The following is a 25,735-nucleotide window of genomic DNA, read 5'->3' as shown; positions in this document are numbered from 1 at the left end:
GTATCTTAAAGGCTTTCCAAATATGTGAATTTATGTATGGATGTCTTTAAAGCACAGATAATTGCTCCCACATCTAACACCTACTCTTTGTCCTCAATTCAAGCTACTTGTCTAAATACCAAAGGTGCTGAGTTGACAAAACCCTGCTTTAAGTCAGTTTCCTGGAGTTTCAAGTTAGCTGTACTGCTGACTGTAGAGAATGGTGTCTCTGTTTCTCATGAGAGAGTAAGTGATGAGTGAGTGAATGAGTGAATTAATGCAGATAATGAGGGAACGATGGGTATTAAGCAGCTTGGAAATGATTTTCATGACAGGGGCTTTTAAAAGCACCTGTATTAACAATACCATATATAAACAAACATGAACTCAGAGGCTCCAATGTGAGATCAAGAGGCTCCAGGTTTCATAACAGCACACTCAGCACGCCCTCCCCCTCACATTTCTACCTCCCTGTGACAGAACAGAGCAAACACTTACACCATGAGGAAGATGCCTCCAGTGTTGGACATGCAGCCTCTTCCAGTTGGGGTGGCACGCTTGTTATAGCCACATACACCACAGAACAAGCCCAGGTAAAAGAAAGTCACAATGAGGGTCAGCAGGAAGCAGACAATCAAGCTACCCAGCCACCTGGAGAAAAAAAAAAAGATACAGTGTTATCATACAATTTTTGGTTGTGAGTCCAGTCTTTAATGGCAGGACCATCTTTTCAGTCCCATTATTATACGTCAAATAGGCAGTGACTGTAATGGGCAAGACTTCATGACAAGAGTCCTTTACACCCCTGCTTTTTAGCCAAACCAGCCAATACATTTTCCTCTTGGCTTTGTAGTGCCAACCCTCCAGTAGTGATGAACATACGCACATACCACATGGTGCTCAGAGCAGGCCTAAGCTTCCTCACGGCTCTGATCGAAATACACCTAAGACATTCAAGTCCTGTCAGATCTCAGAACTTGGAAGCTGTGCTGAGGGTCTAGGTAGGCAACAGAGAAAAAAACAGCAAGCTCCTCTCCCTTTCTCAAAACTCTTTTGGGGTTACAGGAATATTCTGGGACATCATGTTCCTTACCAAACCAGAAATACTGTGTGACAGATGCATGAGACATTTAGAATTTTATGAGCATCTTAAATCAAATGTCTACAGAATGCAAAGCTTAATTTTTGTAATGGTCCTGGGAGACATTTTAGGATAATGGAGCCTCAATTAGGTCTACTGGCATTCTCAGAATGTGCAACAACTTTCCCAGAAGCTGAGGAGCACTCAAGGCTAAAAATGCTTCCCAATATTTAAGACACTAAAAAACAATAGCATCTGTTCATCTTGGGGCCTCCTGAAAGAAGGTCCTACTGAAGCTTTTCATTCAATTAAAAGCAGTTTTGGTAATTACAGTAATAGCTACCAGCAGCCATTCTGTGGGAGGTTCATTCCAGATCTCAGGGAGGCCAAATTAAATGAACCATGGAGCCTGGCTTCAGAAAAGTGTCAGAGTCAATGAGTCAAATGATGAGTTAAAATATTTTTCAAAACATCAAAAGCTTTATGGTCTCTGGGCAAGGGTGGAGGAAGGAAGGGAGAATAGCTGGAAGAGGCAGATAGATAATTGGGCTATGCTGTCCCGTTTGTTGAAACTAGGTCTCTAACAAGTTTGTAGGGTCTCCGAGGGAAGTTCTGTCTTATGTCTGCCCCAGGGTCTGCTGGGGTGTCCCAGCCTCCCAATGGAAACATTACATGAGCACCCGAAAGCTTATCCATTGCAATGATCTATGGCCTTAAAGGGGCCCTTTCCCTTTCTGAGCCCCGAAGCCCTTGTTTACAGAAAGGGTCACGCAGAGAACATAACTCAGCACGTGTCAGGGATCACTGTCAGAAGTACCTTGCATAAAATGCTTCGTGAACACATTGAACATCTCCCCCTAAGGCTACAGGCTTCTAATTTGTTTTTTTCTCCTCATACAAAGTCAGCCAGGTGAGAGAGATCCTCTAAACTCTCTAGAGGGCAAATTCTAAGGCCGCACCCCCCAAAGAAGAAAACACACCCTATATCTCATGGAACTTCTAAGTCCTTCCCACTCCATTCTCTGTTTGAAATGTTCATCATTCCAAACAGGACCAACTCCATCACCTGCATTATTTATAAGCCCTGGGTACAGCCTCTCCCCCAGCTCAGACACCAACACAGTGGCCTTATAGCACAGCTAAGACAACCAGATTCCTTCAGAAAATACCTACTTCTGTGCATTTGTTTCACAGATCATTGAGGATGCTTTTCCAAATACCCTTCCTGATTACTTTTACACTTCCCAAATCCCACTTACTAACTATAGCAAAGATTGGAGAAACAATGAAGATCAAAATTCTAAACTGTTGACTATGTGGCTCAAGGATTTCCAGTCCCCCGATTTTTACTTTTAAACTCGGAGTGTCTTATGAATACACGTGTCACCTTTACTCAGAAGCAATGCTAACCATTTCTGTATTGTCCCAGTTTTGCTCTGTGAGCTGCCCTAGTGAGCACTTTAGGCTGTGTGTGTGCGTGGGTACGTGACAAATGTACGAACATGCTTTTGTAGGGAAGAATTTGATGTCACTTCCCACCTTAATTTTTGAGTCAGGGGTCTTATTGAAGCCAGAGCTCAACAATTGGCTGGTCTTAGATTGGCCGCCCTTCAAGCTCCAGGGCTCCACCAATACTTCCTCTCCCCAGTACTAGGGTTACACTGCCCATCTTTCCTGACTTTATTTGTTTATCTTAACATGGGTGCTGGGGACCCAAACTCAAGTCCTCAGAATTGTACTGCAAGTGAGATTTAGTGCAATGCCCTCTCCCCTATCCCCTTTCACTTTCATAAGTGGACAGAGCTAGGGGTTGTCCACAGCAGGCCACAGCCTCTTTATCCCATTTGGTTTCATAAGGTTATCATGGAATTATGTTTTTATACCCTTACAAAGCAAGCTTCAAGCTTCTCATTTGCCAGCTCCAAAAGGGCCACTCACAAGTATGAGTCATATTCTTCCAGTTCGGGCAGCTTCTTGTGGAAGTAACTGTTGCCGTCATTAAGGTAACGGGAGAGCCCAGACAGTGCCGCGTCAATAGGAACACTTTGGGTCATATTCATAACGAAAGAGCTGATAGAATCCGAGGCCGTTTTGAATTCTGAAAAGAAAGTGACCTCAGTTACTCACTTTCAAACACAGAAGACAGAGACCTTGTTTGACACACACACACAAAATAATCACTTAAGTTTTTCCCATGTTGTGTGGATTTCTAACAAAGACTCTACAGTAAGCACCAATAGAGCCAAGACTACCTACAAGCAATGGCCAAACAAAACAGTGAATCTAAGTGCAGACTTAGAGAGGTGGTACTAAAGTCAAGCCAGTCTTCCTCCTCTAATATCTTGAAAAAAGAAAGAAAGAAAAAAAGAAAGAAAGAGAGAGAGAGAGAGAGAGAGAGAAAGAAAGAGAAAGAAAGAAAGAAAGAAAGAAAGAAAGAAAGAAAGAAAGAAAGAAAGAAAGAAAGAAAGAAAGAAGGAAGAAAGAGGTTGGGGGTCAGGCGATTAAAATTCAGGTGTGCCTACCACATGCCAAGCACTTCTCTCATATTAATCTGCTTCCTCAGCAATGCACTTCCTCACCAGTTACTGTGACACTGAGGCTCCTCTAGGTAAAGCTGTTCACCCATCCTTCTCTTCAGTGAAGTTCTTGGTTTTGTTGTTGTCTGTTTTAAGCAAGTCCTATCATACGATTTCTTGAATAGGAAGAATAAAAAAATCCCTACTTAAGAAATGGCCTCCAGAGACAGCTGTAGCAGGGGCCGTGTACACAGTAATCCCAGCACTTGGAAGGCAGAAGCTGGTGGCTTGAAGCCAACTTGAGGACAACCTGATCCACATAGGAAGACCTTTTTTCAAAGAAATGGGGTTGGGTAGATGGGGGAGGCAGGGAGAAGGAAGGAGAGGAAGGAAAAGGAGAGGAACAGGAGAGAAGGGAAGTGGAGGAAGAAAGTAGACTACAAGAAAAAAAAGATGGTATTCCTGGGCATAACTCTCTTGCATTACTTCCTAAAGAGTGACCTCAGTGGATTATGTTTATTTAAAAATTGCTTGACTCATTATTACAGATTATTAGAGGGATCCATCTGTAGCTCCTACATGCAAGGACAGCATAGTTCCTGTGATCATTTCCTTTCAGATCCACCATGGCTCTCCAGAGTGGACAGCAGTCCAAGGAGACACCACTTTTCTAGACTATGTCCATCTGTCCTCACAGATCCTGGATCACACCTACCTGTTCACACAGTGTCACCTGGAGCAGCACTCCCAAAAGTCCAGAGGGTAGGTTCTAACCCAGATGTGCTAAGGACAAACCAAATGGTTAGCAGTCTACCAATCCTGGCTGGCAGGGAAACCGCCATGGTAATGGCAATGGTCAACAGGTCTCAAGTTCTCCAAACTGCTCTCAGGGCTCCGCTGGGCTCTGAGTAAGTGGTAGAGGTTTGAGGCTTGGTTCAAAATATGCAATATATATATATTTGATATCTGAAAACAGACAGCAGCTGAGCACACCATGATGTTTGGAGACGTCTGTGGGTCCTCATTTCCTCCCCAAATGGCTCCTGTCTTGGCAAAAATCTTCCTAACTGTGAGATCTCCATGTGCCACAATGATGGAAGTGATATGAAGACTTGGTCCTCTTTGAGGAGGTCCTTAGGGGTGGGTCTTTCCCTCGACCTCACACAAGACGAGTCATAGCCTTGTCAGCTTTGGTGACTGACAGGTGGCTGAAGCCCTTTCCAGTCAGATACATTCTTCAAGCCTCAATAGGCGCCTTTTTGAGGAAGGCTCCTACGCTGCCTCCTCATTGTGGGTACCTTGTACATGCTCAGCTATGTAACAAGTGTGACCTGTGTGTGGGACTGGTGGGAGTGGCCATGCCTAATGCTTTTCACAACCCCAGCACTTGGAAGAGACTGGCACAAAGTAGGCACTTAAAACTATTCAGGCTGGAGCTGAAGACTCAAAGTAGGGGAACTAAGGATATAAAGATAAAACAACATCCAGATGGATAAACAGGCACTTGTCTGGCTCAGGGATAATGCTGACTTGTGTTTAAGCAATGACACCAAAAATGTTGGGCTTTGCTCATGCATGCAGCACACTCACAACAGTGGACTGTTCGTAGGGGCAGAAGAGATCCAGAGAGAAGAAACAAGATACCAAACACAGAGCTTAGTAAGCAGGCAGCTATCAGACATCCAGCATGCGGTAAGTAGCCTTTGGATGTTACCCGAGAGAAGCATGAACTTGCCTTTAGTATCTTTTTTATAAAGTTTTGTTTATTTTGTTGTATGTGTATAGGTGTTCTGCCTGCATACATGTCTGCATCACATGCATGCAACACCCAAAAGAAACCAGAAGAGGGAATCAGATGCTCTGGAATTGGAATTACAGATGGTTGTGAGCTGCTATGTGGGTGCTGAGAACCGAGCCCTGGTCCTCTGGAAGAGAAGCAGCTCTCCAGGTTCTAACATATAACACAATGTTTTTAAAACCAAGTTGTAAGTAGATAGAAGAATCACTGGGAAGGTGAACTTTAAAGAGAGGCTATAATATTACTCAGTTTGGGGCCAAGAAGCCCAAGGTCACCCCTTCTTGCCATAAAGAGGGGCTTATATTGCATCACTCTGCACACTCAGCCCCAAGTGCCCCAACCCAAATGTAGCACAATTCAGTAGTTTCAAAGATCCTCGCAGCATCGACTTTTTGTCTCTAAGCAGCCTTAGAGGCTGAAGGACCATTGAATCAGGACCATGGACAGAAGGAAAACACTTCCCCCAAAGACAAATTTCTCTGTACAGTTTTCCTAAAAATAAGTAAAACCTATTTTAAGTTCATGTAGGATATAAAATAATCTGGGGTGGGACTCCCCTCCCAGTGAAGATAATTAGAACATGACCTTCCAATCTGCAACTGTTTTTAAGTCCTGGAAGAGCCCAGCTCGGGGAGTCACCACCCAGTGACACCCTGGCCGTATGAAGTTTGGTGTTTTTCTTTCCCTAATCTACATCACCACTGACTAATTTGATCTTCATCCCACAGGGTTTAGTGACACTTTTTTTTTTTTTAACTAGAAAAGAACAATAAAATTTGTAACAAGCTCTTCCTTTGTATCCACCAAGCATACATGAACAAAGAGAGGAGCAGAATGACTTTGAACTAAGACTCTTACCTGAGATGGCAACTGCAGTTTCCTCTTGGATCGTATCTGGTATTTTATCAAGCCGCATATACCCCTGAAAATATTTCAAAATTCATTGAAGATCAGCTGGCTTACACTCCATTTTATATCAAGTAGAGAAGTAAAATTAAAATGTAACAATTATTTTAGTATTGAAATTACCTTAATATGACCATCGTGGATCTAAAAGCAAATCGCCTTTATTTTAAAAAAAGTGTTGCTTTTTTTGTGTGTTGGGCATTGAACCCAGGGCCATGCAATTTCAAGTGCTCTGTCACTGAGCTGTATGCCCAGGCTGAGACCATGTTCTTTAAACTAGATAAATCAGAGATCATCTTACAGGCTTTTAGCCTAGAATAAACTCCTTTGGACTGTGTGCAGAAAACCCAAAGAAAGATAAAGTCCTGGTTGGCACTGAGGAAATAAGAACCACTCATCATCGGGACAATAAAGATGTTGAGTAAAGACACTCAGGGAGGAAAAATGTACAATAAAATTAATTTAGAGTAAAGTAAAAAATAAAGTAATGTATGAAGCCTAAAAATACTAAGTCACTAGAAAAGCAAGGGGGAGAAAGAAGTGAGTGTCATGAAAAAGCATAAAATTAGGAAGGAAATAAAACCAAATCAGCACAGCATCAGCTCCTAGGCAGAGCTGGGCAGCAATCTGTGTTTATAATAAGGTGAGGTCTATACTGTAACCACAACTAAGCCCGAGAGAGCAGAGGTGAAGGCCATCACGGGATTTCACTGTTTCGTGTTCTTATGTACTAGACTGCCCAAGTTATTGCCAGGAGCATACCCTTCGGACGAGGCTCTCCAGATCAGTCTTGTAGATGTTGTTGACAGTGTTGAGTTCTCTATCCACAGATGGGAGCTGAAAAGTTATGAAACAAATAGTAAGAAGAGGGGGCTAAACTTCACGCATACATACAGTCATCTTTCAGGCCCGTCCCCAGGTATTGACATTGCAGGGCCTGACTTCATTTTCTTTTGAAAACCCAAATAAGGCCTGGGGAAGAAATCACATTCTGTTCAGAGTGGCATCTATGAGACCTGAAATTTGTGGGTTTGCTCTAGTCAGCTCAAGAGATACAGATAAAGTATGTGTGGCTGCACAATTGCTAGAACAGAGCATATTTAGTGAAGCTATAAAAAAAAAAAAGAAAGAAAAAAAGAAACAAACTTGTAACCATCGCTTTTAAAAGTAAAAAAAAAGAGAGTTGAAACTACTGTCTAAATAAAGTGAAGCATGTGTCACGCCCTGTGTTGGATCCACAACATTAAACTAAACAAATAAATAAATAAACAATGTTAGAATTAAACAATCCAGCTGGTGGTTTCATTGGTTAGAAGTCTGGAACCAGTTTCCTAAGTACGGGATTATACATGGAATCCAAGCACAGCAGCTCTAGGCACCTGGGATAAATGCCTGGGGTTCTCAACATGACAGTCATCAAGAGACACAACATCATTTCTGAAATAGGTCCTTGATGAGTGTGGAGAACTCAAGCCTCATTAGGAGAGATCACACATAAACCTAACTGAAGGCCCCTCCCCTAAACAGGAGGCATATTCAAAAATGCCAATGTCACATCAGAAAAAAGACTGAGAATTAGCCCCCAAACTAAAGGGGAAAGAGAAACACAATGATACTGACCATGTGAGATCCTGAGTTGCAAAGAGAAAAGACATTTGTAAGTGCATTTGCATTAAAAACTTGACAACATCTGAAAAGAATGTGAAGAGTGGATGGAAGGTAGTAGTGGCTCTGTGTTTTGTGTCCTAACTTTGATGTGCATATGATGATTATGCAAAGTTTAGAAACACATTTAACTACTTAAATATAAAGGGAACAGGTCAGCAACTTAGCACAAACAGAGTTTTCAAGAAAAGAACCCTATACAATTTATATAACAACACGAAAAAGCAGAAAAATAAGTGGGATAAAATGCAGAACACTGGTGTCCTTGTTAGGTTTAACTGTCAACTTAACACAAGAATCAGTCATCTGAGAAGGAAATTGCAACGGAGAGGTTGGCCAGATCAGGTTGACCTGGAACATTTCTGTAGGGTATTATCTTGATTAGTAACTGATGTGGGAGGGCCCAGCCCACTGCAGGTGGCAGAATTCCCTGGGCAGGTGGTCCTGGGCTGTATAAGAAAGCTGGATTAAGTATAAGACTTCCAGCAAGCCTTCGAGTAACATTTCTCCATGATCTCTGCTTCAAATTCCTGTTTTCAGGTCCTGCCCTGATTTCCCTTAAGGGTGAGCTGAGACCTGGAAGTGTAAGCCAAAGAAACCTTTTTCTCCTCTAAGTTGCTTTTGATCACAATGTTGTATCACAACAGCAGAAAGGAAATCAGAACACTTGGAAAAAGTGACCAACGGCATGGAAGCGTGCATTTACAACTTTCCCATACACTGAAAAAGCAACAGTTCCAGGTATGGTAGTTTATGCCTGCCTTCCCAGCATTAGGAAGGTGGAGGAAGGAGGGTGAAGTTTGAGGTCTTCCTGCATTGTTTAATAAGTTCCAGGCAAATACGGGATTATTGTGAGACCCTACGTCAAAAAGGCAACAACAAAGCATAAAACATTACCCTCTCAAAAGATGTATTTCCTGTAGTTAATATGAAGAAATTAAAAAATTATATCAAAAAAGATATTTCAAAAAACTAAAATAGAACTCACCTCTAAAAGTCCATTTGATTATTCCAAAAATAATTCAATAGATATTCAGACAATGGTACTACACACATAGTCTTTAAAAAAACAAAAACAAAAACAAACTGACTTACAAAAGTGAGAATTAAGCATCTTACCCAGGGTCCTCCTTATTGCTTACCTGTTTTAGGTGTACAGATTTCATCATGTTTATCCTACATTATATGTCTAATAACCACTTATAAGTGAGTATATAGCACGTGTATCTTTCTGCCTCTGGGATACTTCACTCAAGATGATCTTTTCTAGATCCCACCATTTGCCTGCAAATTTTATGATTTCCTTGTTGTTAATTGCTGAGTAGTATTTCATTGTGTAAATGTACCACAATTTCTGTATCCGTTCCTCAGTTGAGGGACATCTGGGTTGTTTCCAGGTTCTGGCTATTACAAATAAAGCTGCTACAAACATGGTTGAGCAAATGTCCTTGTTGTATACCTGAGCATATTTTGGATATATGCCTAGGAGTGGTATAGCTGAAGAGGGAGAAAATAGGGAACAGGACAGGAGCCTACCACAGAGGGCCTCAGAAAGACTCTACCCAGCAGAGTATTGAAGCAGATTTTGAGACTCTTAGCCAAACTTTGGGCAGAGTGCAGGAAATCTTATGAAAGAAGGAGGATATAGAAAGACCTGGAGGGGACAGGAGCCCCACAAGGAGAGCAAGAGAACCAAAAAAATCTGGGCCCAGGGGACTTTTCTGAGACTGATACTCTAACCAAGGACCATGCATGGAGATAATCTAGAACTCCTGCACAGATGCAGCCCATGGCAACTCAGTCTCCAAATGGGTTCCCTAGTAAGAGGATCAGGGACTGTCTCTGACATGAACTCAATGGCTGGCTCTTTGATCACCTCCCCCTGAGGTGGGGGTGGGGTGCGAGGGCAGCCTTACCAGGCCACAGAGGAAGACAATGCAGCCACTCCTGATGAGACCTGATAGGCTAGGGTCAGATGGAAAGGGAGGAGAACCTCCCCTATTAGTGGACTGGAAAAGGGACTTGGGAGAAGATGGAGGAAGGGTGGGATTGGGAGGGAACAAGAAAGGGAGCTAAAACCTTGGGCAGAGTGCAGGGAATCATATGAAAGAAGGGGGAGTTAGTAAGACCTGGAGAGGACAGGAGCTCCACAAGGACCAAATATATCAGGGCACAGGGGTCTTTCATGAGACTGTTTCTCCAACCAAGGACCAACCATGTATGGATATAACCTAGAACCCCTGCTCGGATATAGCCCTTGGTAGCTCAGTATCCAAGTGGGTTCTCTAGTAAGGGGAACAGCGACTATTTCTGGCATGAACTCAACGGCAAGCTCTTCAACCCCATCCCCACCCCAGAGGGAGGAGCAGCCTTGCTAGGCCACAGAAGAGGACATTGCAGCCAGTCCTAAAGAGACCTGATAAGCTAGGGTCAGATGGAATAGGAGGAGGACCTCCCTTATCAGTGGACTTGGAAAGGGGCAGGGAGGAGATGAGGGAGGGAGGGTGGGACTGGAAGGGAATGAGGGAGGGGGCTATGGCTGGGATACAAAGTAAATAACTTGTGATTAATATAAAAAATTGTGAAAAAAAGAAAGTAAAAATTTAATATATAAAATAAAGAAAGGGGGCTAATTGAATAAATTGTAATAAAATATTTTAAAAATATGTAAAAGTGAGAAAAAGTGTGTTAAACATATTAGTTTAATTAGAGTGTGAGTGGTAAATGTAACTAAATTAATATTGATTGAAATATTAATTAATATAATATTAAAATTTTGCATCTAAAACAAGGGGGTAAGTTTTGGAAAAATAATGGTATATATGGCCATTATGCCTAGTTTGGGGGTATTTTTAGTATTTTATTTTACTTACATGTATTGTATGTCTATATGGAGGTATGTACGCATGTGAGTGCAGTACATGTGGAGGCCAGGAGAGGGTGCTGGAGTCCCTGGATCTGGAGTTATAGGCAGCTGTGTGCTACCTGATGTGAGTGTTGGCAACTGAGCTCAAGTCCTTTGCATGAGCAGCAACTGTTCTTACCTGCTGAGCCTTCTCCCAAAGCCCAACGTGCCCAGTTCTAAAAATTATCTGAAGACGAGCATGTATTCTGTTGTGCTTTTTCAGCCTGGATTTACCTTGATAAATCGTCAAATGGCACAGAACTTCTCAAAAGCCCCTCCCTTTCATATATATATATATATATATATATATATATATACTTCTGTTGCATTCATTCTAGTGTGGTGACTAAATGTCCTAAAAAGACTCATGGAGAACTGGAGGTGCCTGTTTTCCAGCCTGACTATGCACCTGACAGGTGCACCCCATCTTAGCCCTTCTCAGCCACCTCTAGCTCTCCTGGCTGTGGCAAGCTCACAGCGCTCACCTGAATGTGGTTGCTCCTCAGATTGCTTAGGCCAGGTTTGACACTATCACAGATGTTGTTGGCTGGGGGTGAAGCACATTCCTTGCTGCTGAGTGAATTCTCTATGTTATTTCTCACAGTAGTCAGGTTGGTAACGAGCTGTGTGCTTCTATTTTGTAGACTGTTCAGGGTGCTGCTCATGTCCTGCAGGGCATATTTGGTCTCTTTGATGACTGTAGGAACACAGAATCAGAGCGGGTCACAAGAGTGCTTCAAAAACAAACAAAAACTGGAGCTAGCTCAGACAGCTGCAAAGGGCAATGGGTCAGGACACACAAGGGGAATGAAAGCTCCTTGCCAGCCCCTCCACCCAGCTCAGATCTCCTCCACAGGCTCTCTTTCACTAAGCAGGAGTTGAGCACAAACTCAGGAACTTCATGGCAACACCTCAAGTCTGGTCAACAAAGCAGTTTAATCCACTTAAGAATCAATCACCTCCATACACCAGCTATGAGCATTCAGAGAGCTATAATTTATCAGCCAGGCATGGGCAGGCGGTGACGGAGGCCACTGGGGGAGGTCACCAAATGAGAACAAAGTGTAATGACTTAGGAAAAAGCTGGACTGAAGGTTGGCAAGCTGGCTCCTGGAGCAAAGGTGCTTGCTGACAAGCCGGACAAGCTGAGTTCAGTCCTGGGATCCACATGGTAGAAGAAGAGGACCAACTCTTTCAGCCCATGCCCTCCGTTAAACAACTGTATCCTCCCCTGCCACAAATACAAACACAATAAATAAATAGAGGTAAAAATGAAAAAGAAATGGCACAAGGAACCCCATTAGTTTTTATCCTAGCTTTCAGCAATTCGTGCTGGTATGGAAATCTCAAGGGGAAAAGCCCTATGGAACTGAAGTCCTGAACACAAGACATGGAGATGCAGAGTTTGGAGTTTGCCCTGCTGAGGTTCGGTCTCATTTTGGTCTACTATTTCCTTGTTATTCCCCCATTCCTCCTTTTCAGAATGAGGATATATATTCTGTGCCATTATATGTTGGAAGCATGACTTTTCTTTCTCAATTGTACAGTTAAGAGATTGCTTTGAGTGTCAGAAGACACTTCAGACTTGGGGACATGCTCAGACTGTTCAAAAGCAGGGGAACTTGTGAAGTTGGACTAAGTGCATTCTGCATTATGATATGTGCACGAACTTGTGGAGAGGAACACTATGGTTTGGATGAGAAATGTTCCCTATCACTACAGGCAGTTGAACACTGGTCGCTTGTTAGTGACGGGCACTGTTTGGGACTCTAAGGATGTGGAGCCTTGCTGTAGGAAGTTCAGCAGTGGGGTGGGCTGACAGTCTCTGTCTCATTCCTTGTTCTGTTTCCTCTATGTGGTTGAGATGGCATCTCTCTGTTGTCACGTGTTCCCCGCCATTACCTCTGGGGCTGCAAGCCCAAGTGTTGCATTTGGTCATGGCATCATTTTTATCACAGCAATAGAAAAGTAACTGATGCGCTATCTATATGTAAATAAGCGAAACAGCAAAACAACAAAGCAAAAGGTTAGAATTAAAGCTAGAGCAGCAACTGAGGGTACGGCTTTAGATTCAGTCAAGTTTAGACCAAGATCCCAGCTTCCCTGATTCCTGTGACATTGACACAGATATTGATTTCCTGACAGTCTTTGTGTCAGTTTCTCATGTTAAAATGCTGAGGCTTCCACCAAATTCACAGTAGTCGGGAGACATGAAGATTAGAATGATCAAACTGAAACTCTTCAAAGGCAATGAGTTTGGGTTTTCTTTTGTGAGCCCCACAGCCCAAAACACAATCTTATTATTTGCTATCCTGATCTGTTTAGAGGGTGGAGCCCCAGCTGGAGACCAAGGAGGTAATAAAATCTCTTTTCTAAGTGGCTTATAGCCACACAAAAATAAATGGCAGGATTTTAAACTAGCAGCCATTATTCTTTTTCTGGACAAGTAAATCTTCTTGATTAGATATTTGTTCTATGATTCATAAACAGATAAGAGAACATCAGGATGCAAACGAGCGATTCAATAAAAAGGGAGAATTCCTTCAAAAAATTGATGGCTCCACTTTTCCCTAGCAAGCAGGTAAATGTTAAAATTGTTTACAGACAAGATAGGCACAGACAGAAACATACACACACACACACACACACACACACACACACACACGGGAGATTGGGGGCATTAATCTTTTGTCATGGGATTTCGCTGAAAGCAGCCTGAGGTCACAGTTTTACCTCTACCTGTGTTTGCATCTGTGGCAAACTATCTCTAAAGGCCTCAGTTGGGCTGGAGAGATGGCTCAGAGGTTAAGAGCATCTGACTGCTCCTCCAGAGGTCCCGAGTTCAATTCCCAGCAACCACATGGTGGCTCCCAACCATCTATAATAAGATCTGGCGCCCTCTTCTGGCATGCAGGTATACATGCAGTCACAACATTGTATACATAACAGATAGATAGATAGATAGATAGATAGATAGATAGATAGATAGATAGAGGCCTCAGTTTATCCATCTATGAATTAGGAAGCTGGGTCACCCTGGTATCAAGAGTTTGTGGTTCTAGGCTGTGTTCTCACAGGCAGCAGGTAGACCCCAGCTCTTAGGAACTGTTAAATGGCCTGACTAGGTGCTACCACTTAGCTTTGAGAATCTACTCAGAACCCGGAGAAGGCTTGCAGAACTGGCTGTCCAACCCTTGGTCTCCAAGTCTATCACCTTACCCAAGTAAAATATTTTAAAACCTGCCTTAATCTTTGCTCTTGATTTTGTTCCTACCATGCTGCAATATTTGAACTGTCAAAGGGCATTTTGGAAACCAGCTGTGTACCACTCCCATCTACCCAGACCCTGCAGAGACCCAAGCACAGACTGTTAGGCCTCAGAAAGTATATACATCCAGAAATGAGCTCAAGCTGGACTGTAGAAGGATTTCTGGCAGCTAGATAAAAGCTGACATTCCTCAGAAACTTGTCAAGCAGGTCTCCATCGCCCCAAAGAGTAGTCACTTCTCTTAGCTCTGGAGGCTCTCCACTGACATATACCTAAGGTGCCTATCACCTTATCAGTGGCTATGCTCACCTTCAGGGTCCCTCAGTCCCTACCCTCAAGTACTTACTTGTTCATTCCAAAGTCCCTGCACAGCATCTGGGCCCTTCTTAGCTCCCCCTCTGCCCTATAACTCCCAGGTCAGCACCAGTTCATACTTCTTATAACCTGCATGATTTTTCCACAAACCTCCACTCCCACCTCGACTCTCTCTTGCTTTTCTTGGAGACAGCCCTGGTCATGGCAAGTCTACTTCTTTTTCTCTCTGTTCTAGACTCTTCCAGATGCCTCTGAATATTTTCTCCCTCTTATCTACAATAAAATCACCCCCCCCATAATGGAGTGGCCATATTGGCAGTTTTTTTCTGTACTCCATTATATACAGAAACGCAATAAAACCATTTACCACTAGAAAAGAAAAAAGAACGTAAGAATAAACAGAACAGAACACGAGAGGAAGGTAAGAGACCCTACATGCTGGCCTCTGTGTCTGAGTTTTATCTCGTTGTCCTGGCCTTTGATTTCAGTAATTTTAGTTCAAGAAAGAATAAAAACAAAGAAAGATAAATGATAAAGTGAGTTGTCGGCCCAGGAATCACATTTTTATTTAGTCATTGTCTAGAGACAGTCTAGGTTATGGGTGTTACTCTGCCATGTCCTGGGAAGGACCCAGTAGTTATTATACTTTTTAAAACCTTCAAAGGATGTTATGCCTACAAAGGATGTTATGCCCCTAATATATGTACAAGGCTGTAACTCAGAGTTATTCCATGATTCCAGGCTGCATGCATCTGTAGAAATCGGAAAAGACCTTTCAGTTTCACAGTTTCAACTCAACTCTTAACCTCAGTCAATTAGCATTTGCCAGTCCGATGCTCTTCCCTTTCTGTGGACTGACCTGCAGCCCACATGTGATGTGCTCAGGCAACTGTTGTTTCAGCTCTCTCCAAAGTCCATGTGTTACAGACCCTCAGACCTTAGTAGCTCCCAGAGCTTAGCACAACTGACACCATGATGGAAGTACCATTCAGGCCTTGGAACCTAGCAGGTAGGCTGATGAAACAAAAGCAAAAACCTAATCCATCAAAGTCCATAATAATTCTGGAAACTTGCCTAAATGTAACCTTGCTTTTTAGTTTCTGTAGTTCCACTTCTGGCTAACTGTTCTTGCTAGCTGAGGGGTCAACCTAAGATTTTGCCCTTAAATGCTCATCCTGAGAAAGACTCAGGACTGTGCTCAGGTGCAAAACACCCAGTATGTACAGCAGCCAGCTAATAAAGACCTTCTGTTGGCTAGAACCCATGTGCAAGGGTCTTCTCTGCAGAATATCTCACAACACATGAAGCATATAGGCTGGTTTTCCTTTTAGCTACCCCCCCCCAATGCTGGAATGGTTTATTGAGCATATTTTAATGCATATCTCTGGCCATGGAGGAAGCTTAGCAAACTAATACATTCAAGCTGGCTGTAAAAAGAGCTTTAATAATATGTAAAACACCAAGAAAAATATAAGCCACTCTACCGTTTATCTAGAAAGTTCTACATAAATCAAGCACTAAATGTTGGGGGCTGGCAAGATGGCTCAGTGGGTAAGGACTCGGTGCTCGAATCCGAACAACCTGAATTGATCTCTGGAGCCATGTGGGTTTGCTGAAGGCTGCCCTGTCCTCTGACCTCCACACAGGTATGGCCTGTGCCAGTATGTTCACACAAATGGTGAAGAAATGTAAATCTAACAAAAATTTTTAAACATTGTTTTAAAACACTAAAAACTATTAAACCTTTGAGTGGGTACACCAACCACACTCTTGCGTGGTTTTCCTTTGCTTCTGTGGAGCTTTCACTACCTTTAGATTGTGGGCCTGGGTGGTCTTGAAAGGCAGTGTGTCTGCGATGGAGGATGCCTAGAAGCCACCTAACAGTCATTCCCGCTTGGACAAAGAGAACCAGATCTTCCCAAAGGGCTCACTCTTTGGCCTTCCTGTGAATGGTTCACAACATCCTACTTCCAAACTCTCCCCAGTGATCTAGACACCATCCCCCAAGTCAAGTCTGGGTACATGGGCTTTTGTCAGATGAGGTCTGGAAGCCAATGCCATCACTTCCCAGTCAGCCCAATGGCTTTAGACTGAATAGCATTTCAAATTAGTATGTGCAGCTCTTAAGCCAGAATATGGCATATGAGGACCTGTAGAGTTAAATAGGGGTAGGCTGCTAGAGAAACGTCTCAGTGGCTAAGAGCACTTGCTGCTTTTGCAGAAGACTCGGGTTTAGTTCCCAGCACCTACAGTGGAGGCTTACTACGATTTCAGATCCAGGGGATCTAATGTCCTCTTCTGGTCTCTCCCTGCATCAAATACACACATATAGTGCAGATACATACATGCAGGCAAAAACATTCACACAAATATAATTTTGATTAAAAAAATGAAAAAAGTTCTTCAAGGTAGGGTACTGGTTGGAAACAACTGCTACCTTTTCTAGAAGAGGAAGAGAAGCTAGGACAATAGCTCTGGGCTAAAGGTGCTGGTTACACAAGCCTGACACACTAAGGTCCATCTCTTGGACTCTCTAAAAGGAGAAAGGAGAGAGCCAACCCCACAAAGATGACTTCTGACTGCCACATGTGATGAGTGGCACACATGCACATATGTTCACATACACGATAATTTTATAAGGAAAAGGATGAGAAACTAGAGATGAACATTTACCACAGGAAATACATTGGAATGAGACCAGCAGAAACAAGCAAAGGAGAATGGGGGAGAGGGAAACAGGGAGGGAGGGAACGAGGGAAGAAGGGAAGAAGCAAAACAGTTGATCAGTCTTTGAGATTTATTTACATTTCTGGATTTCCTAGCCTGGAAGAGAAACGGTTAGTGACTAACAAAATTGATAGCTGAAGATTGCAAAGGGCCACCCCATTTTAACTAATTAATTAACTCGTTTTTGGTTTTTTGGTTTTTTTTTAAGTCAGGGTTCTCCATAACTCCTTACATAACCCAGGCTGGCCTCAAAGTCATGGCTCTCTTTCCTTTCTGATGCCAAGAGTACAGATGTGCTACCACACCCAACACATCGAAGATGTGTTTTTATTCAAAGTCCATACAGTAAATGACCTATAAGCTTTGAGGACATGGTCTCCTCAAAAACCACAAAACTTTGCCACATCAGCACAAAACGGGCCAGAAGCCATACATAAGCACATGCGTATAACTGTGTTCAGGTAAAACTTGATTTTAAGAGACAAGTGGCCAACCCCTATCAAATTGGGTCACTAATACCTCAAATAAATTTTTTTTCAGTATCATATGGGTCAGCACAAGCTTTTGAAAAACAGCACACATAGTGGGCCAGCTTGTGTCTTCGTCAGGCCTGTTTGCATGACCGGACCGTATTTACCATCCCTACTCACTCTCAAGGAAACCCAAGTCAGAGAGAGTCACCTTGTGGAGCCAGGAATCCAGGATGGGTTATTCTTGGTTGCTTTTGCCAGTAAGCTTACCTGTCGCCATGGCTTTAATCTCATCGAGAACAGGGATTACTGTGGGTCTTAGTTGGTCTTTTATCCTGCCTCCCAGCAAGATGCCGATACCTGGATTCAAAGAAAAGGAGCTGATGAGGAAGAGCCTGCTTCTCCTTCAGCTCTCATGCATTCCCCTCACACCCCAGGGGTCTACGCCTGAAAAACGTCTTCCGGTCCCCAAGTCCCACCCTCTCTTCCGGATACTGTGGGCCCTGGTGTGAGATACCATAACCTGCTTCAGAGTCCTCAAACTCACATTCCCCAGTGGAAAATTATTCTCCATGGACCCTCAGGCTTTGTGTGAGGACCACAGCATTTGTCATTTTGAACTGCGTTATATGACCACTGTCTCCAGCTCTTCATCTACACTGGAGTTTTCTCCACTGTGGTACCGCATTTGGGACCAGATTTGCTTTATGGGGGTGAACTGTCCGGTGCACTTTAGGATGATGAGAAGCATCCTTGATCTTGAACAATAGATATCAGTACCACTGGTTCTCCCCAATCCTGCCAACCAAATATCCCCAAATGTCGCCTTTTATTGATAACCACTTAACCAAGCTGCATGTGAACTCTAACGAGACACGGTCCAGCAAAGAACAGGGCCAGGCTATTTCAAAAGCCCATTTAACTGAGTACTTAGCAGGTACACACATTTTCTTCTGCGTGAAAAATCACTACAGGAAAGTGATTGATTATTTATTTACTTTATTTGTTTTTAAGACAGAGGTGGGGTTTTTGTTTGTTTGTTTGTTTTGTTTTATTTTGTTTTGTTTTGGGGGGTTTTTGTTTTTTTTTTTTTGAGAGTAGCCTTGACTGTCCTAGAAAGCCCAGGCTGGCCTTGAACTCACAAAGATCTGCCTGCCTCTGTCTCCCAAGTACTGAGATTAAAGGTGTGCACTACCAGTGCTTGGCCCGGCAAAAAAAAAAAACAAACAGAAACTCAAGTCCCTCTGCTTGCGAAACTGAAGTTTCACAGCATTGGGTGGATTTTAAAATTTTTTATTTTTATATTATATTTATTATATTTATGTATAAATTTACTTTAATTTACGTGGATGAGTGTCTTACTTGTGTATATGTCTGTGCACCACATGTGTCCTTGTGTCCTTGGGGGAAGCAAAAGGCAGTGGATGCTCTAGAACTGAAGTTATGGATGTGGGTGATGGGGAAAGAACCTAGGTCTTCTACAGGAGCAATGAGGTCTACTAAGCACTAAGCCATCTCTCCAGTCTCTAAACAATGGATTTTAACCATACAATCACAAGTGGCAAATGCCAGGAGCTCTAGAGCTTCTCCTGTCTTCTTCCTACCTTCAGTTTCTTCCTGTTTTGGTCAGTGCTTTATAGGAGGTAGCTAAAGCATCTTTTGAACCATAATAAACAAAAATGCAAACTAATTTTCAATGCTACTTACCATCCAGGTCTGAGAACACCTTCTTCTTGGTGGTGGTGTACTGAACCAATATATAGTTAATTTCCTGGAAAAGAAAATTACATGGCATCTGCCCTCTGGGATGCAAAGTAATACAAAGACGATAGGGATTTAAAATACAAAAACTTAACTCGGTCAGGGCACTTTGAAGAAGAGACAGCTAGGAGACGGTACATGCTCATCTTATTCTGTACTTTGATCATCACTCTTCCAAGATTTCCTGGCCTAACATAAATGTATCTATTGTGCTTGCTTGTTATAAACTTCCTAGCTGAGGTCATGTCTTCTGTCTCATGATTCTGTTGACTGGCTAGATGGATCATGGCAGGGACCATATGGAGGAACAGGGGTGGATCTATTTTTCTCCATATATGATCCTGCATCTCCTTAGTGACCAGCCTGGGTATTCTTACAAGGTGCTCTCAGGAACACTGTCAATGAAAGAATAATAGATACTCGATGCAAGGCTCCTAGAAGCTGAAGTTTCAAACTAACCCCAGGTCATGTCCACTGTATTCTCCTGGACATGAACACGTCACAGAGACAACCCGGGCTCAAGGAGACAGATCTGTCTCCTAACACAGTGAATAAGAATTGACAAGCATCTTAAGTTTTGACACACGAGTCCATGATATTGATTTATTCCCAACCGGTCTTCTAAAGGAGTGGTTATCCTCTTATCTATGGTGGCTCAGAGGGCCTGCGTTTTGCCCTCTCTACAAGCCTGGGTTAACGTTCTTCTAGGGTTTGCCAAATTTCCCAATTGAACACGCATGACAGTTTAAAATTTCATTTCTCTGGTTGCTAGAGGTGAAACATCTTGCTCTATTTGGGGATAGTTATACTCTGTCTGTCAGTTGTCTATTCAGTTATCTGTAAATTTTCTATTTGTTAGAGGTCTTCATAAATGTTCAACCAGTTTCCACAAAGTCATAGGAATTTATCAACTTTATATGATGATAAAAGCTATCCTAGATTTCATGAGCCATTGTTATTACTTTGGGCATTTGGGGAGTGGAAAGGATTTTTTATTGTTGTTGTTTTTGTTTTCTGTTTGTTTGTTTTGTTTTGTTTTTGAATAATCTTCGGGTGTTACATGAAAAATAAGTTTTCGTTTACAAGGTGGGAAAAAGTAAAGTGTACCTATGCTAGACTGTAAAGCCATGTAGGGTTCCCTATTCTCCACCCTTCCAGAGGCCTCCATGTTTCTTTTGTACGTCCAGCTGCTTGCCACACTTGATGGGCAGTTTTTTGAGGACAGAGTCCATGCAGAAGGCCAGATCTTGTTCAAGGGTCCATGGGTTCTGGCCCAATGCTGGTACCCATGAGCATCACACCCTTAAGTCAGTTCCTGTCGGGAGCCATTCTGTTAAAGGAGCTCACTAGGCAGGGGGACCTTCTGGAAGGGGATCCAGTATTTTGCAAAGTCTATACCATGACACACCCCAGAATTATTTCCAGTCTCTGACACTCATTCTCTGTGCACCGCTGTGTCGCTCTATACTCTGGTATGGTGTGAATCACTTTCTGAGTATACACACTCTGATTGAACAAACTTCCTATGGGATCTTAATGAAGATACACTGCTGTTCAAATGAATTAATTCCTGACTATGGAATTCATGATTTATCTCAAATAATTTTAAATTTTAAATTGTTTTAGAACTTCTAAAATAGCTTTAGAAAGCTGGTGGCTGCAATAAATACTTTTGTGGACCTCCAGATGCCTCCCTAGGAGATAGGTTTGAGACAGACTTGTGTTCTCAAGATAAGCCTTCATTACAAATCCTGGTATACACCATAAATATAAGCAAGTTGGTTTAAACTTCCCATGAACCCAAATTATAATGGGATTACCAAGCAATGTCTAATTAAGTACAAACCTTGATGTTATTATATACAAACTATTCTGTTGTAATTCCTTATACCTTGTCACCTCACGGCATTATATACTGTAATCTTAAATTAAGTTTTTTAGAATGAAAGTCAGATAAAATTATTGCCCTGAACTCACTATAAACTTAGACATAGCTGAAAAAATGTGTAGCCCGGTTAGTCTAAATTGAAAAGACACACACTCTTGTAATTTTTAGACTCTGTAAATTTTTGGGCCTTGTCAATCTTTGTCACTCTGAACTTACTATGAACTTATATAATGGATGCATAGATAAGAAATGTTTAGTTTTAAAACCTGTAACCTGTTGTATTTTAGAATTCATCTGTTTTTGTGATTAATTTCCTTTTTAACAATGAGGTAATTCCTTTTCTGGGAGCTTTGTCTCCGAGGTATAAAGGCTATACAATAAATGATGGCAAAACACACACACACACACACACACACACACACACACACACACACCATTAGCAGAAGTCCAGTGGTGGAAGCCCATTGAATGAAAGCTGGCTAGAATTTGCTTCATCCATGAGTTGTAAATATGTATATAGATGTATGTTTACATATAAATATGTAGTCTGTCTTTTGTTCATATGTTACATGAGTGTATGTCAATTGTCTGTCTCTGTGTAAGGAGCTCCTTTTGTATTGTCCATTGAATATGTGTATGAATATGAAAAGGTCTATATGTCTTATTGTTTTTTTTGTGTGTGTGTGTACATATAGACTGATGCTATGGAACTGGCAGGCTAAACTTGCTGCAGTTTCTGCAGAGGGGCACTAACAGAAATCAACATCATTCTCATATGTAAGCTTATGGGAATTTATTGAAGTTAAAGTTCTTAACTTTATCTACTTTTTTTCTTGACAGTGTGTACATGAATGGTCTTTGCTTACTTTCTCCCATCTTTTCTTTTTCTTACCAATTTATGAACAAGTTAACAGCGATTCAGGGTCTAACTATCAGCCTAGGAAAAGCAGAAAAATATTTGTTTTAGCCTGTGGAGGCCTTTGTGCTTGGCCTGACCCTGCACAGGAGTTAATCTCAGGTCAAAGAGAACCCCTTGCAGTTTTGACTAGAAGCCATTTTACAGTCTTGGCTGTGGCAAAAAAAAAAAAAAAAAAAAAAAAAAAAAGGTGGCCAGTTAAAAGTTTTTCCCCTTAGTAGCAGTGTAGCCAGTCCCTAGAACTAGAGAAGGAATCCTGGACTCCCTCCCCTATTTCCTTTTCTTTCAGTCATCTTCCGTGATTGGTTGCTGATCAGTTGCATGAGCCATCAGTAGGCAACCCAAGAGATAAAACAAACAGAAAAGTCTGCATCCTGTCCCAGATCCTACCCTGGACCCTGAAACCTAACCAAAGCACAGGGAGACTTTGGAAATTGGACCCTAGAAGACTTTAACAAGTTCCTGCTTGGATCCTTTGCAAATCACAAGCTTCACAGGTGACACACCATCACATACACTCCTAGGATATGGACAAAAGAGGCCTTCCCCATCACTGCCTTCAATCATTCTGTTTGCCCTCTTCCAAAATGACGTTTTGTGTGTGTGTGTGTGTGTGTGTGTGAGCGAGAGTCCTTCCAAAGGAGACTGACCCACCTATACAGATAAGAATAAACAAGTGTATATAAATAATTCCATCTTAATAGTATGCAAATGATAAGAGGTTAAGTAGACCACCAAAAAGAAATGCAACAGCATCCAACAACTAAACAACAAACAAACGAAACAACCCACAGTGAGACTCTTAAAATTATTAGGTACTTTCCTATGTGCTGTGATTTTGTTAAACCTAAATAAAATGAGGCAAAATTAGATGCCTTTTTCTTAAAGCTATGGAAACAATGTTTTCATGCTTTTGAGAACTCTCTGGTTGTGTTTCTTCATCTACATCATTAAAGGGAAATGCCTTTCCATGTGGATTCACTGACTTTTTACAAGGTTTGGGTGAGCTTCCAAATGCACACACAGGGACTCAGAGCAGACACAAAGCATCATGGAATGTGCAGGTTGCAGGTTCTTACCTTTGGAGTTTCAGCCAGGAGCGTTTGCAAGTCTCTGTAATTGCTCTCTTCCAGTTTCTTGGTCTTTTCAGTCAGAGTTCTTATCTGGTGGTTGGCCACAAAGCCACATATGATGCCAAGGCTTCAGGGAAAGAGCAGAAAGAGGGTTGGCCAAGATCCGCTGTCCTCAGCACCACAGGAGCGCAGAAAGGCCACCTTCCTCTGCAGTCCACCCACTAAGACCACCACCAAAACACACTACCAAAATACTTAACAGTACTAAGACCTCTCTGAAGACAGACCTCTACTTAGGTTGAGGTACTGCATTATGACCCTCACTAATGAAAACAACAATGCTGGAAGGAAAGTGACAAAGGATCAGGCACTGTCAGGGGCACGTGTGTGTCCCCTGTGAATATACCCTCTTCACCCACACAAACACTCCCATGCACTGAGCTGCCCCCAGAGAAGAGGGATTGAGCAAAATTTAGCATTTTTTTAAACCAAGGTACTTGGCTTTCTAGTGGTTTTTCATTTGATTGAAATGAAATCATTTTCATGATTCAATTGGTTAAAGCACTATAGGAAGGCTTAGTTTCATTTCCTGATGCTGTGACAAAATACAGTGATTTCCTTTCCACATGATACAAACCAGGGTGAGTCAAGGTGACAATTTTGAAACTACCACACATATAGAGCGACATGCCCGATGCTCATTTATAGAAAGTACAGAATCAAACCAAATGAGGCTGCCATGTTGTATTGAGGGCTAAGGTCTCTTTCCATGGTTGTTTTATTCATGGAAATTACTGAGTATGTGTTTATGAAAAACATACTTTTATTCTTCCATAAAATAGACATCATAAGAACTTCCAAAATCCTTCACAGAATCATCTTTCCGGAAAGACTATACGTGAAAAGTAAAACTTTTTTCTCACTCATCTTAAAAGACTATATTTAAACATATTAACAGCTCTTATAGATATCAGCCACTATTGATCTCTTGATTTGTTGGTTGGTTTGTTGAAGGAGAACCTCTGAACATTCAAATTTTAGGTTGTAGCAGTAAATTCCCAGCTAGGTTTGGTGGTGTAACTGTAATCCTGACGCTTGAGAAAGCAAAGCGAGAAGACCTCATGTAACTCCAGGTTAACCTCAACTCCACAGAGACCTTGTCTCAAAATTGAAACATAACCAACCTCTCAAAGCCGCAGGGAAGCTAAAACCCAAAATACGTTATGATCTAACCACTAGAGGGCAGCAAGGAATTAATAAATAGCACAACACACAGACCCAAAAGACCCAAACTGTGACTTTGTAACTACCCAGTACACAGTATAAGTATGTTTTAAGAACAGTTTTGCAAGTAACTGGCAAACGAAAACAAGACGAAGTTGCCTATCATGTTGCCAAGCAATTTCTTGGGTTTTACACACACATATACACATACATACTAAAAGCATTTATTTGTCTTTCGCTGGCCAATTTCATTAAGGCCTTAGAAACTGACAGGAAAAAAATTACTTCAGATTCTAAAGGTTTCATCTGTAAAAGCTCTTAAGTCTTTATTTGTAAGTATGTGATGTTATTTTCCACAAAGTACAGACATTTGTAATGCTGTATATCCTATAAATAAAAATTTCTGACTTCTGCTCAAAAACTGAAAACATTTCACTCTTCTACACAAAGCACCTATTTGGTAGCTTAACAAAACATCAGGGTCCAGAGAAGGGAAACCACTAAAGTGTTATGGCCTTTTTGCCTTAGGTTGTTTTTTTCTCAGTTTCCTCATAGCCTAGTCATGACTGGTAACTGCCAAAATGCATAGAAATTAATTTATGTGGCTCTAATGTTTGCTTAAAAAGGTAATGATTGACAGAGAATTTTTAAGTCCACAGCAAATGGGATCATTTATTCTCTACTTTGTTTAAATGAAAGGCTTAAACTAGAGATCAAAATTGGAAACTAGCATTGGTCAATATAGTAAAACTTTTATCAGTTACTAGTATTTACACATTGGGAAGTTTTATGTAAGAATTCAGTTTACAGGTGTTTGTAGATACTGGAAAGTTCCTGCAATACTGCCTGCCTTGTTGTTGGCACATTAGAGAACTGCAGAGAAAATGCTCTGCCAGCCACCTGACATCTCCTAGGTTTCTTCCCATGCTTTCTGCCTGACCATGAAGGCCTTTGAAACTGTCATTTTAAAAATTGTTGTTGTTGTTATCTTTGTTTGGGTGTTTGATATTCTGTGCACCTTTGCATTCTGGTGCCTGCAAAAGCCAGATCCCCAGGAACTAGAGTTACAGAGCAACTATGTGGGTGCTGGGATTTGAACCTGATCCTCTGCAAAAGCAGCCTTGCTAAGAGCTGAGCCATCTCTCTAGCCCCTGGACTTGACATTTTCAATTTAAACATACACATTTACACTGAAAATTTGCTTGGGATTTTTTTTAGTTTATTTGCAGAACTCTAATAAATC

The 25,735-nt window shown here is 41.9% G+C and overlaps 1 protein-coding gene and 1 non-coding gene across 6 annotated transcripts in view; both read right to left on the bottom strand.

The window, feature by feature from the left end:
* Positions 1-25,735, bottom strand: part of Prom1 (prominin 1) — a 95,492-nt gene that overhangs the window by 24,856 nt on the left and 44,901 nt on the right. For all 5 annotated transcript variants that reach the window (XM_060365368.1, XM_021654446.2, XM_021654445.2 and 2 more), the window contains exons 5-12: positions 23,275-23,395; positions 19,338-19,401; positions 17,901-17,990; positions 11,336-11,547; positions 7,043-7,117; positions 6,233-6,296; positions 2,999-3,158; positions 478-630 (exon numbers count right to left, since the gene is read on the bottom strand). In XM_060365368.1, the coding sequence (XP_060221351.1) occupies positions 478-630; positions 2,999-3,158; positions 6,233-6,296; positions 7,043-7,117; positions 11,336-11,547; positions 17,901-17,990; positions 19,338-19,401; positions 23,275-23,395 (939 nt within the window). The remainder of the gene's footprint in view (positions 1-477; positions 631-2,998; positions 3,159-6,232; positions 6,297-7,042; positions 7,118-11,335; positions 11,548-17,900; positions 17,991-19,337; positions 19,402-23,274; positions 23,396-25,735) is intronic.
* LOC132646966 (U6 spliceosomal RNA) lies at positions 2,413-2,519 on the bottom strand. The gene has a single exon (XR_009585287.1). It is a non-coding gene; the product is annotated as a U6 spliceosomal RNA (small nuclear RNA).

This window comes from Meriones unguiculatus, chromosome 12 (genome assembly GCF_030254825.1).
Source record: "Meriones unguiculatus strain TT.TT164.6M chromosome 12, Bangor_MerUng_6.1, whole genome shotgun sequence".
NCBI classification, from domain to species: domain Eukaryota; kingdom Metazoa; phylum Chordata; class Mammalia; order Rodentia; family Muridae; genus Meriones; species Meriones unguiculatus.
Note: the sequence above shows the minus strand (reverse complement) of the source record. Positions and strands in the feature narration are given on the sequence as shown.